Consider the following 14507-nt stretch of genomic DNA (forward strand, 5'->3'; position numbering starts at 1 on the left):
CGTTACCTTGGAATTAACTTAACCAGAGACGTAAAGGACCTATATCCTAGAAACTATAGATCACTTTTGAAAGATATTGAGGAAGACATAAAAAGATGGAAAAATATTCCATGCTCATGGATTGGAAGAATTAACATAGTTAAAATGTCCATACTACCCAGAGCAATCTACACTTTCAATGCTATCCCGATCAAAATACCGAGGACATTTTTCAAAGAACTGGAACAAATAGTCCTTAAATTTGTATGGAACCAGAAAAGGCCCCGAATCTCCAAGGAACTGTTGAAAAGGAAAAACAAAGCTGGGGGCATCACAATGCCGGATTTCGAGCTGTACTACAAAGCTGTGATCACAAAGACAGCATGGTACTGGCACAAAAACAGACACATCGACCAATGGAACAGAATAGAGAACCCAGAAATGGACCCTCGGCTCTTTGGGCAACTAATCTTTGATAAAGCAGGAAAAAACATCCGGTGGAAAAAAGACAGTCTCTTCAATAAATGGTGCTGGGAAAATTGGACAGCTACATGCAAAAGAATGAAACTTGACCACTCTCTCACACCATACACAAAAATAAACTCCAAATGGATGAAAGACCTCAATGTGAGACAGGAATCCATCAAAATTCTAGAGGAGAACATAGGCAACAACTTCTATGACATCGGCCAGAGCAACCTTTTTCACGACACATCTCCAAAGGCAAGAGAAACTAAAGAGTGGATTTTGAGTACCCATTGGGTTCACCAGTGGAGGTGCTGACTTCAAATTTCCTACTTCTAGCTGGAACTGCTCAAACTATTCCATGTCCTTGAGAGTCCAATAGATATACGTAGAGGGAGACACACCAGCACACACACGTGTGCACCTCTCCCCACTTCTAGGTTATGAGAAGAGGACAAACAGCGATCTCAAGAAATGAAGGAAGGATGGAAGGATGAAGAAAACATGAATGGAAGGGTCTGTAGTCTTTTTTGACAAAGCTCATCATCCCTACACATACATTCTTTCTTCCTGCACCTTCCTCAGAGCTCTCACTCATTTTCTCCCATCTTTCTTTCTGTCTGTAGCACCACTTCCCTTCTCTGGGGCGCAACTATCCTGTCCTGAGGTTATGTAATAGTCTCCTCATGGTTCCACCTGACTCCAGTGTCTCAGCCTTCCAAGCCCTCATGCATGTGGCTGATGGAGAACTCTCCCCTAACAGACATTCTCTCAGGCCTCCGTTTGTTTAGCAAGTGGCTGCTGAATGCCTCCCAGGCCCACATGCCAGTCAGTCTGCCTGCTTCACCAGCAGCCCCTCGAGGGGCCAGTGCAACATGCTCCGGGGAGAACCAGCACCCTCCACTCCACAGCTGAGGCTTGTTACACCAGGACTGAGCACCTCATCCAAAGCCTGCTGATGGACCATAGAGATCCTCTCTTTTGAAAACTGGAACTAAGAGACACAAAGAGAAGCAGAACTGGGATGAACCAAGCACCTAAAAGGAGAAAGGGCCAGGATTTCCCTGGAGTCCTAGCTCCCTTTCCTTATCTGCATCCAGGAGCTTAATCCTGGCTTTCTACAACACATCTCTCGTTCTTTGAGCAAGCTGGAATAAATGTCCAATCCTGCAAAAAGAACTGGGCCTAAGGTATCTGTAATACACAAAACACTGTTCTAAACATCATGAGATAGATTAGGTGAATCTAATGTGGGTTTTGCTCTCAAACTGTTGACAGTCTATGGGGAGAGACTGTAAATAGCTAAAACACAAGGCATGAAGAGATCAGGGCCTTAAGAACGGCGCAGTAAAGAGCTGTGGGCAGGCAGCAGAGGGAGTGCAGGCTGCCAGAGAAGTCATCCAAGCTGAGTCTTGAAGAACAAAGGCATTTGGGCAGTGAAGAAGGGGCGGGGAGAGGGAGGAAGCCAACACTCCCCCATCTAGACTTTCAATGGCTCCTTATTGTCTAAGTTCTTCTCTCTGGATGGGGGGACCTTGTGTATGTGGCTGGACCCATCTATCTAAATCCATTCCTTCGGTCTGTCAACACACAACCTCACACCTGTGTTGCTGCTAAGGTCACCTCCTCATTGCCCTCCTCATCCCTGACTCTTATAAACTGTCCCGCTCCCCTATGCTGCCCTCCACTGGCTACCCTCCTCCTTTCCTGACCCACTCAGCTGGGGGCACCGTCTCCTCCACGCTCCTACTGTCCTTAGGGTCTGGTGCCCTGGAAAGGAAGGGAAGTAACACTCCCTGAGGCCACCCCCGCACCTAGACACCGCCCACGGGAAAAGCCTGGGCACCCTATGCCACGTGTCACGCTACACTGTTGGCCGTGACTTGGGTCTGCAGTGTAGTAACAGGGCCGTAAACGTCCTCAGCTCTTAGCTGCCTGTCTGCCTCGAGCGCACCACCGAACTAAGCAGAACAAACACCTACAGACTGGCTGAATGCGCAGTTGCTAAAAGCTCCATTCGTTTTACTTGGCACTACATTACAGTGCACAGATTCGTAGGGTTTCTCCCTTGGATCTGATGCTTTTTCATGTAAGTGCATCCTGACCTCCCAACATGGGCACGGGCCTGGGGATGCTCTTGGAACAAGGTGAGGAGGAGGGCGTCCCTCCTTTTCCTACGCTCTTCTCAGTGCCTGAGGGCTCCACATACAGCAGGCTCCGCAGTGCTTCCTGAATGCTGTCTCTATGGAGAAGAGAAGTCAAACCATGGGAACAGATATGAGGGGCAAAGAAGTCACTGCAGAGGAGTCATGAGGACAAGGGAGGGCCGTCATAATGAGGAAGAACAGCACACAGCTCCTGGTGTGTACACTCTGCCAGGCACTATGCTAAGTGCTCTGCACGCATATCTCGTTCTCTTGTCCCAAGAACACTGTGGGGTGGGTATTCCTTCGCCCATCTCACAGATGAGTACGATGATGCCCAAAGGCTAAGAACCTTGCCCCCGGTACCTGGCACCTTGTTAAAGAGTGGCGACTTTCGTTGACACAGAGCTAGATCCACAATGTCTTGCCACAGACCCCCAGCTGGCAAGGAGCAGGACCAAGACATGCATCTGAGACTGCCTGGCCCTTAACTCAATGCCCTTAACTTCTACTCAGAACAGAGTTCAGAAACCCTGGCCCATTACTTCCCTTTTCAATACGGCTTCACTCGCTTTCCAAAGTTTCCTAAATCTGAAGCCGAACCACAGAGGAGCTACAAGCGAGGCCTGAAGACTCCACAGACCCAGGCCCTGCTGACTAGCAACTCTCCGTGTACCCCCACTCTTGCTCCACTGACAGTCTCTCTGCGGAGAACCACTTCTCCCCAGCCTTCCTCCTGGCAGGTTGGGCCCCAGCCCAGGCCCACCCAGCACTGATCATAATAATCGTGGTAATGAGAGGCAGTACTATTATTTTTAATTGTAATTTGCAGGCACTCGTGCCCAGCGGCTCTTGGCTGCTGCAACCAAATACACAATCACATAAAACACAGCAAGGCTGTTAAAAAACACAACTGAACCCCACGCTATGCCAGGAAGCTCTGACGCATCCCACCCTTCATGCTTTTCCTGTGCTGCCACGTGAGGGGGAGTGAGAGGGGCAGGGGTGGGAGCAGTAAATTATCGCAGATCCCAGGGGGGCGGGAAGCATCTGTTAATTACAGCTATTGAGGAAAGAGAAGAGGTAGTTGTTGGGGCTTGAGAGTGGCTAAGTACCACTGAAAACCGAGTTTCTCTACAACAAGGAATTACATATCCCAGGAAAGTCCGTAAGGGATTATGGACCCAGCGTTATTAAGCTTTAGCTACTCAGTCATGGGACTCTCTTAAAACAAATGAATGGGAATTAGGATTGCAATGTATCAAAAACTGAATGTGTGTTCCAGGTTCCAAATCAGTTCCGGTGGATTTGGGGGTAATTACGAGATGTCCTGCTTGACAAGGAGACACAGAGCTGCTGCCTAAGACTCCCTAGGCAACAAGCTTCAGCTTCAGCTGGTCCTACTGAAACCCTCCTGTGAACAATTCCCAGTCCCCATGGTGACAATTGCTGCTTCCTCCTACTCCCTGCCCCTACTTCTGTGGGCTTGACTACTGCCCATGTGTCTGTGGGCAGTGGCTATTCCACCAGAGAACAGAGAATAGAGTGTCTCCTGGAAATGTTCCTTGGTGGCCTAGTAATATGGCAATCTTTCCAGTCTGGTTCTATCTCCACCCAAGGAGAGATCCCTACAGGGAACAGAGAAAGCTTGTATTAGTACTCCCAGCACTACGGAGAAAAGACCTCTCCCTCGCCCTCCCCCCTCTTCACACTTTCAGGAATGTGTGACTCATGGTCCCACCCTGGCATGACCCCCAGGCTCCATGGAGTCAATGATAATCAAGCACCCTCTACAGTGGGATCATGGCCCTGCCGTTCTGTGATCCAATGGGGAAACTAAGGGCCTGCAGATCCAACAATGAGTAAAAGTGAAAGTCAGGTGGCTACTCAAGATGGGCTAAAACATGTTGACTTCGTTCCTTGTATGATGCACGTGGGTGTGTCTTCTTGGAAATGTCCAGTTACCACAGGGGTTATTATTCCAGGTTATTCCATTCCAGTTTGTGAATAGAAGTGTGTGTGTGTGTGTGTGTGTGTGTGTGTGTGTGTGTGTCTGTTTATGGTCAGATGGCTATGGCCCAGAGAAAGTTTATTACCCTAATACTCTGGGGGTAAAGGGAGGAGAAGGAAAATCAAGGAACTATCTGTTCTTTCCTTCACAAATCCCTTTGGTGGAAATACTGAAAACAACACTCTGGAATTAAGTAAAATCTCTACCGTCTGTACTCATGGCATCCTGGAAATTGCCCAGAAACTGGAGTCAGAGATCAGGTTTGGGTTCGCCTTTACCACCACCGAATTCTGTGGCCATGGCAGTCACCCCACCACTCTGAGTCTTATAGTGACTATCTATGACTTTACATATCTTAGTAGATACACCTGGAGTGCCTTATGGGTGTGCTAGGGATTTTCAAACATGCATTGGTTCAAATTTTGAATAAAGCATACATGAGATTAATATAAGATTAACATTCTCTATGCTTTTAAAAATATATATAAAGCCAAGGAGGATATTCCTAGTTCTATTCACACACAGAAGTAAAAGAGAGAAAGCTATTGTTCCTAAAATACTTCCTGAGGTATAAGGACTAAATACTAAAGGACATAAATCAAAGGATATGGGTTTGAGAGCATGGTCACTGTATCCATTTAAAGGTATCACCAAAATAAGCAAGGTTCATGATAACCACTTACCCCACAGAGCCATGAAGATGGAGAAGAATACGGTGGCAGGGTTGTCAAACAGGTGGCTCGCCTTTGCCGTACCACAGGCTGAGCTGAGGTTCCAGTAATCACAGGACTTGTCACACAGGGGACACATGGTGAAGGCATTCTGCTGGTCACACATCTCTTTGCTGCAGTAGAGAGAGGCTGCTGGGTCAAATGGAGATCAAGCGGGACCCACCCCAAGCAAATCACCCTAAAAACATCTCCCACTTCCAAATCCATTGCTGAGCTGATCAACTCCCAAAGCGCGGTGTGTTAAAGACATTGGAATTGGATTCTTTACCATGAGAGCATTATTCCTGCATTTTTGTCAAGGAGGTGGGTGGGCCACTTCTGAGGTACAGATCCCCTGTCACTAGGACTGTCTTAACAGAAAATCAGTGAGCATCGGTCAGAGATGTTGTATGCTGCTTGATGCTTTATAAAGTTCCTTCAAAATGTGCTGCATCTAAGAGGATGGTGGGGAGCACCAACAACTACGAATCCGTCACCTGCCTCAAGTTAGATTTCCCCATCTTCATGCAAGCACAGGCTGTCTTTGTAAAGCCTACTGGCTGCCCCACAAATGTGTGAGAACTGGTCACAAAGAGAAGCAAATACAAGAGTGTAGTTGGGTCAACACAAGCTCTTACTACTCAAGGAGAAGCCATGTGAAGTAGAATGTAGTCAGAGCTGGGTTAGAAGCCCCTTTCTAAGCGCATCAGCTGCACGACCATTAATAGAAGGGGGTTATAACCTCAGCCTAAGAATGATCTAAACCATGAAATGGGATTAGGGGGAATGGAAGAATAAGGTAAATTCTTCCAAAGTCTAGGTTCTATGATACTTATTGAGAGAAGCATGAGTCAAATAACTATTAGCTATACTCTAACCTATTCTCAGTATATTTCTATTTAGTGGACTAATGAATATAGTTGAAATGCCATTCACTCTTTAGATGATTAGCGAGATCCAACAAATTCAGGCTCATAGGAGTGCTTGCAACTAAGAACCAATGAACCACCAGCCCTAATTGGCTCCCTTAATGTCCCTCCACTCTACATACTGGTAGGAAAATGAATGAACTCATCACTCTGGTGTGTAATATTTCCCTGAGGGAATGGGTAGATGGTTAAGTTCATTGTTTTGGGGAACGGGGTGGAGAACTCAAAATTTCACAAAAATGAAGCATTGGCTGTTCTCACAGAGCATCTGGAGACACAGTCACGGGGAAGCAGGGGGTCCTATACTGAAAACCGCCGCTGTGTTTCCTCTGGAAAGAGGCAGCAGGGGACACTACGGAGCATGGCTGATGAGTGGGAGGCCATTGCCAGGGTCAGCCAGCTGGTATCCTATGTGCTAATGCAAGTGATTTGATGAAACCCAGAAGTCAAGGGATGTCTGGGTCCAGCTCCCCTCCATGAAGATGAAGGATTTTCCTGAGGGCTGTCACTGTCTATCAGTCTATCAAGTCCAGGCTTTCAGGATTCTTTTTAATGAGCTATTAAGTCCAGCAAGAAAAGGCCTTCTGTGTGAGAGAATGGAAACTCAAGGTCTCTGAGAGTAAATCCTCATTCCTCCACTGACTTGCTGCTAAGTTCTCCATTGGCAAGTGTCAATAGCAGTGACTCATTCACAACAGCAATATTAAATAGAAACATCTTAATAGTAAGTTCAGCCATGCTGGCTTCACTTGGGCACGTTCTTATGCGTAACCGGAGAACAAGGTTTATTCTAAGTCTTCTGGGTCAGACGAGTGTCTGCTGTATCGTTGAGAAGGAGTCACTACTTTCAGAGAGGAGAGTCCCCTCTTAGAAAACAAATTCACACAGAAAACTGTTGGTCTGTATAAATTATAGTAAGGAGCTGTGCTTTTAAGCCATGTCTCAGAACATATAAGTTCCTCGGTGCTGCCTCAAATATGTGTGTAAGGGACTGTCATTTTGTTGTTTGGGGCTTTTTTTTTTTTTTAACACATAGACTTGGGGGAGGGATAATTCCTAACCAACCTAATCCAAATCAAAACTAGTCAATGCTAAAAGGTCAGGAATGAAAAAAAGCATTAGCAACCAGCTAACAAAGTGCAAAGCACTTTGAAACATAAGTGGGGCGTCAATTATTGGCTTTACAATGGGAGGACAGTCAACTATCAATCATTTGTACAAAACAGCAGCCGCTGTCGCATGGATACTCCCCAAATCATTTCAACTTGAAGTCAGAATGCTTTATACGTATTGGGTCGTTTTGTTTATTTGTCTCTTTGATGCAAGCAATTTGAACAGAATTCTGGAGAAATTCTGCCTCAGGATATTAACATGACTCTGTGTTCTCTGAGAGAGGCTGCCTCTGTAGACGAGGCTGAAAAGAGAAGCGGAAAGGTGAGGGAAGCTTGGCTAGAACTGAAGTCACATCTGGGTTATTCACTAGCTGCATAATCCAAGGATTTCTAGTTAGAAGCAACTGAGGCTATCAATCGAATGCTATATTTCTTCACTCTATCATTCTCTCTAGAAAGCCCAAGAAGGTTGATAAATGGCCTGGCAGTCAGCTGAACCAGGACCCCAAAGTGAGTGGTGTTCTTAAACAGTAATTCATTGCTCAAAATTTAGGTGATACAGGGCTGTGCTTGCACGAAGGGAGAAGGTGCAACATGGGAATTATTCCAGAAATTCAGACACAGCATCTGTTATTCTGGTCCAAGGTAACCACTTTTTTCAAGATGTTTAGATCAATCAGCTTTTTTTTTTTTTTTAAATGCTCCAGTCTTTCCTACCCATGTAAGCCAATGTCTAATAAATGGAACCAATCCTTTGGTAAGTAGAGAAAAAGTTCTATAGATGTATCACGCACTTATGGAATTATTATTCATAAGTGATATTTGTATTTATATATCAAAGTTTCTAGTGATAAAAGGTACCATTTAAAGTTCCACATAATGTAAATTTTCTGCTTTCGATATTGTCCCAAAGTTATATGAGACAGAACCACTAGGGGAACTTATGAATCATCGAACTTTACATCAAAAACCAGGGATGTACTGTGTGGTGACTAAGATAATATAATAAAAAAATATTATTATAAGAAAAAAAAAAGAATCACTAGGGGAAATTGGGTGAAGGGTACAGTGGGCCCCTTTGTACTATCTTCCTATTAATCTATAATGTTTTCAAAATATAATATTTTTTAAAATGATACATAGATAATAAATTCCAGGCTTAATGTCAAAATTAGAAACCTCTATAGTAATCCCAGGAATGGTACACGTTTTTAATCATGCTTAGGAGTGGCTGACAGACACAGATCCCGGAAGAGTATGAATTTGTTTAGATTCAGTATTGGGATTTAAAGACTATTCTTTTGTTGATAGGGAGTGGTATTTTATGAGTTTTCATCAACCCCATCAAGCTTGGATTTTTGATGGCTATGTAATTATGATTAAAGAGCAGTTCTTTTAAAAAAATATTCATAATACACTTAAACAAGGAAGATGTAAATAATACGAAAAAAATTATCACACCCCACCCTGACTCTGAAAAGCCAAAATTTCAGCTTTAAAACAGTCAATTTCAAACTTTTTTGACTGTGACCTACAGTTTAAAAAACAATCTTTTCCATCAGATTCCAATATGCCAATACATACATACTCTCTCCCTCTCCCATAAACACACTTATATAGCTAAATAAAACATCATGAAACAATACCTATACTTCCTTCTTGTGATGAATACTAACACTGTATTTTATTCTACTCTATCCTATCTTATTCTAGCCATTTAAAAGATAACCATTCAACTGATTCTGTAACCAATACGGGTTAAAGAGACATCTGCAGTGATAATGATCACATTTCACGTCCATATATACCTGCATATACATGAGTGTGTGTGTACAGATATATATTTTTCAGTATGTGTAGACCATGGTCATTTCCAGCTACATGGTCCCTGTCGCATGTATTCCCGTATGGGGAACCAAGGCACAAGCTCTAAATCCCAGGGTAAATGAGCACACTCATGGCCACCCTCTACCCTGCCACTAGCTCTCTAACGCACAGTGTAGAGTTTTCCAGTTTGGATCAACCTGAGGCCCAGCTCTCTAGGGATCAAACTGGGCAAGAGAAACATGGAGCCATGTTTTCTGAGAAAGTACCAGGCAAGGCCAGTTGAAACTACTTGGCTGCCAAGGAGGACAGGAGCCTTCTGGGAGACTTCACATCTTACGGGAAAAAGCAAAGACTGTGAAGCAAGAAGCAACAGAGATCAAGTCGCAACCCTGACAATCACTAGTTGCTGAAGTTGGACAAGCTATATGACTGCACTTGGCATCAATTTCCCCATCTCTGTTAGGTGAAAATAATACCAATCTAACAGTTTACAACCACGATCTCTACAGGATCAAAGAAACTAGTACATGAGAAACACCCAGCACCACGCCTGGCACAAGGGAGACACTTGGTAACTATTAGTTTTTCCCTCATGCTAGATGGCCCAAGGAGGGCAGGACCTTCAGCACATATGTTGTGTGACAGTCCCAGAATGCCCAGTCAAAACACTGGGCAGTTGGTACTGGAGTTTTGCACACAAAAATATCCAAACCCTTGCTCTTATACCAAGTTATTTAGCTTTATTCTAACTACTGGCAATACCAACCCCAATTTCTAATTTACAAGACCATTTCTGTAGATTAACATGGCCACAAGAAGAGCTACCTGGTTCCTGCCATTGGTGAAGCCCTTTCCTCAAAGGAGCCCCTTTCTTGGTCCTTTCTTCAGGATGGTCATTACTTCTTCCATGTAACTACAGTGGATACTGACAGTCTGCCCAGTGTCCTCATCGACCTGGTTACTGAGGGAACATCCTGTTGGTACAGGGTGATCCTGCCCCAAAGCCACGACTGTGGGCCCAAGGCCTCCACCCTAATCCAAAATGAACCAATAGGCTTTTTTCATTTGGAACCAATCAAAGAGAAAGTTCTAAGATACAACACCATGAGCTATTAGTAGGAATGTTTACATCCAACAGAGAAAATCTGTAGTGAAACAAATACATGAAAGAACCAGAGATGGGAGATAAACAGAAGTCCCTATTTCCATTGGCCCTTAGGCTAGCCACATGCCTCCCACTGGGTTCCCTGACACACCCCAGAAACCTTATAATAAATTCCCTTTTTTTTTTGCTTCAGCTAAGTTCATGTTGCATTTCTATCATTTGCAACTGAAAAAGTATTAAAATACATTAACCATGCTTTGGTTTTCGAAGACAGTGCCAAAGATGGCAAGAGATGTAAATGCTAAATATAAGTTAAGTGTCCTTTTGTCACTTGTACTTTATTTCCACATGTTGATTCTTTCAACAATTATTTATTAATATTCTACTATGTGCCAAACGTCGTCTCCTTGAATCCTCACAACAACATCACAAGGTACGTGTGATTATCACTATTTACAGCCAAGGGAAGGAAGCCTGGGGAATGAACTATCCAGTCACACAGCTAATATGTAATGCTGTCCATACTAAAGGATGCAATTATTTTTTTGTGAGAGAGAGAGAAAAGAGCAAGTGTGAGTAGGGGAGGAGGGGCACTGAGGGAGAGAGAGAGAATCTGAAGCAGGCTCCACACCAAGCATGGAGCTGGACACGGGGCTTGATCTCACAACCCTGAGATCATGACCTGAGCTGAAATCGAGAGTCAGACGCTTAACCGACTAAGCTACCCAGCACTCCAGTATGCTATTTTTAAGTACTTATGTTCTTTGAAGGCTCTCTTTTCACCATAAGGACCAGCCTTTGTTCCATCTCTTGGCTCTCCAAAAGCCCCACCATGGGGCCTGTCACCTGCCGTTTCTGACTTCCTGAACCAGAAGCCAAGCCCCCCTCAGTTCCAGAGCTGCCTGCTTCTATGGACAGCCTCACAACATTTCACCCCGACAGTGTTGACCATATCGACATGTGATCGTTACCCAATGCCACTAAACATTTCCCACCTTGGGTCTTAGGGGAAACCAGAGAAAAAAGTCATGAAGTTGAGGGGAAAACACTCTTCTCGGGCCTGGGTTTTTTCAGCAGGTAGAATCCACTTGCCCGCATCAGACTCTAGCCCTGGAGAAGAGCTTAAGTAGGAAAGGAAGGGAGCCATCCCCAGCAGGCTCTGAAGCCATTCCCAGACTCTGTAGTTCCCAGATCTGTCTCTGGAGGGAGGTTATGTGTGTGGTAAGGGGAGGAGAGCATACGGGGTGAGGACTTTGGAAGGAAGCGTGTGAACTATACTTGCAACTGGGACGAAACTCCAAAGTACTGCCATGTGGGAACTGAGGCTTTTTCTTTAAAACCGTCTCACCTGGGAATATCTTCCTCAATTGTTGCACATCCATAAAGAAACACGATCACTCCGATTACAGAAGATGGAATGAGGAATGATGTATATAATCCCAGCCAGGCAAAATACAGTCCAATTTTTTCTCCAAAATACTTTCTGAAAAAAGAGAGAAAATCACAGCACATATTAAGAACAGCATATACTTCGCCATTTCTGTTTGTTCTAAACCTGACAATGGGTCAGTGTAAACAAAAAGAGATGGAAGTTAGATGGTGCAAGAGGGACCTCAGCACAAAGAACTGGTCTCTTGCACTATGAAGTACGTTCCCTGGGAACCACACACACACACACACACCCCAACGAATCCTGGCTATTCACGTGAAATAGCCCCAAGAAGGAATCCAGCCCTAACAGCAAACTGCAAATAGGCCATATATTTTGGCATCTTTACCAGACAAACATGAGTAACACATCATCATCTCATTACAGTAACCCACAAAAAAATACCTTTTCAGAACTTTGTTATGTGAATAAAACACACAAAGTATCTAGGTGGGCATGTGTACTTATGTACACAAACCATAAAACTCACAAAAATGACTAGAAGCATTTTGGTAAAATACTAGCAATAGTTTATTTAGCTGATGGGATTATGGGTGGTTTTTATTTCTTCTTTACCTTTCTGCATTTTTAAACGCTCTACTTTGTTAATGAATTAATTTTATAATAAAAAAAATCCTTTTAAAGAGAAAATTAACAAGCCATTATCTTTTTGATCCCTAGTTCAGGAAGTTAGTAAACTGTCACACTAAGTCTCTAAAAAGGGATTTTTCCTTTAAATAAATATTAGTGATGGACACCTGATGAGAAATATACAAACCACAGAGAAACCGTACATTTTATTTCTCAAGAGGCTATGACATAAAACACAGGAGTGAAATGAGAGTGCAGCCCACTCTTTGATGTGAGGACAAAAGAATAAGACAGTGAACAGAATCTATTTATCCACTACTAAAGGTGCTGCTCCTACCTACGATATAGAAAATGGCAAGAAAATGTGGCTTCCACCCTAACAACAAGAGAAATCCAGATAATCTGTGACATCAAACTTTCCTTGAACCCATCATAGAGTGGAGGCCAAAGGTAATCATGTGAATTGAATTTAAAAAACAAGGACAAGCCCCTCCAAGGAAAATGGGGCATGCGAACACTTTCAGATTTGCAGAGCATGGGAGAAAAAGCCAGTACAAAGACAAAGATATAATCTTATAAATTCCGAAAGGCTGAGTATGGTTAACATGACAGATTACAATAACTGGGAGCTCCAGATACAAGAGGCATTTGCAGTCATTCATAAGATCCCAGCCAATGACTGCCACCTCATAAGGAGGTGGTACTCATAAGGAGGGTATTGGGCAAGGCAGGAAACTGGAAAAGGCCTCGTCAGTTGCAGAGGGGTGTGGAAGCACACCCATCTCCCAGGACCATCTCTCATTCAAATCACTGAGTGACAAGGATCAGCAGTCTGCTCTGGGGGAGGGGGAGGAGAGAGCATAATATCCTAGGGTCTATTATACATGTAATTGAAGTCCCAGGAAGATTAAAAGAAAGAAGACAGAAGAAATATCTAAATGGATTATGGCTAAAAAATTTCCCAAAATTAATAAAAAACAACAAAACATAGATCCAAGAACTCCAGAGAACCCCAAACAGAATAAATATAAAAACGAAAACAGAAACCTACACACCTAGACATATCATAATCAAATCTGAAAAACAAAGATAGAAAATCTTTAAATTAAAGCTGGGGTGAGGGTGGTGTTGGGGAGGGGAAGAGAAGGAAGGGAGATTATTATATGCAGAGGAACAAAGGTAAGGTTTACAGCCAATTTCTTGGGAGAAACTATGCAAGTCAGAAGATAATAGAGTGACAACCTTAAAGTGTGGAAAGAAAAAAAAAACAGTCAACCCAGAATACTATATGAAATAGTGCTCCCATGGGGATAAAACTAGTTCTTTGGAAGCCAAAAACTATCTTAGGTATTACAGAGGTTTTTAGGTCTCCAAAGGGTCACAGAACATAAACAGATATGCAGTATATATGTGGTATTAAAATATCATGGAGGAAAGCAATAATGGAAAAAGGCAGAGAAACACTGGTATCAAGCAAAAATTGTGATGATGTCTTAGGGCATTTATAACGTATGTAGGAGTAGGACAATAACACCACAAAAGATAGGAGAGCAATATTCCATTGTATATATGGACCACATCTTCTCAATCCAGTCACCTGTTGAAGGGCATCTTGGGGATGGAGGACATTATGGTAAGTGAAATAAGTCAAGCAGACAAAGACAATTATCATATGGTTTCACTCATTTATGGAACATAAGAAATAGGAAGATCAGTAGGAGAAGAAAGGGAAGAATGAAGGGGGAGTAAACAGAAGGGAGAATGAACCATGAGAGACTGTAGACTCTGGGAAACAAACAGGGCTTCAGCGGGGAGAGGGGTGGGGTATTGGGATAGGCCAGTGATGGGTATTAAGGAGGGCATGTATTGCATGGTGCACTGGGTGTTATATGTAAATAATGAATCATGGAACATTACATCAAAAACTAAGGATATACTGTATGGTGACTAACATAACATAATAAAAACTTACTATAAAAAAAAAAGATAGGAGAGCAGAAACAAAGATACTATTGGAAGGCCCTTACCCTGGGTCTGAAATGGTATAATAATATTTTAAAGTAGAAGGTAGTAATCTAAAGATGGAGTCTATAAACCCTAAGGCAACCAGTGAATTTTAAAAATAGGTATAATTAAGCGGGCGGACCGCGGACCCGCACTCTGGAAACGGCAGACTGAGTCCGTGAGCCGGGAGCGTGCACCACC

General features: G+C 43.4%; 1 protein-coding gene across 1 annotated transcript in view; it reads right to left on the bottom strand.

Annotated features, from left to right (window-relative positions):
• The window catches only part of ANO2 (anoctamin 2), a 347738-nt gene that overhangs the window by 167497 nt on the left and 165734 nt on the right, over positions 1-14507 (bottom strand). The window contains exons 11-12 of the mRNA XM_034645976.1: positions 11631-11765; positions 5283-5443 (exon numbers count right to left, since the gene is read on the bottom strand). Of these exons, the coding sequence (XP_034501867.1) occupies positions 5283-5443; positions 11631-11765 (296 nt within the window). The remainder of the gene's footprint in view (positions 1-5282; positions 5444-11630; positions 11766-14507) is intronic.

The sequence above is a fragment of the Ailuropoda melanoleuca genome, chromosome 16 (genome assembly GCF_002007445.2).
Source record: "Ailuropoda melanoleuca isolate Jingjing chromosome 16, ASM200744v2, whole genome shotgun sequence".
Classification (NCBI taxonomy): domain Eukaryota; kingdom Metazoa; phylum Chordata; class Mammalia; order Carnivora; family Ursidae; genus Ailuropoda; species Ailuropoda melanoleuca.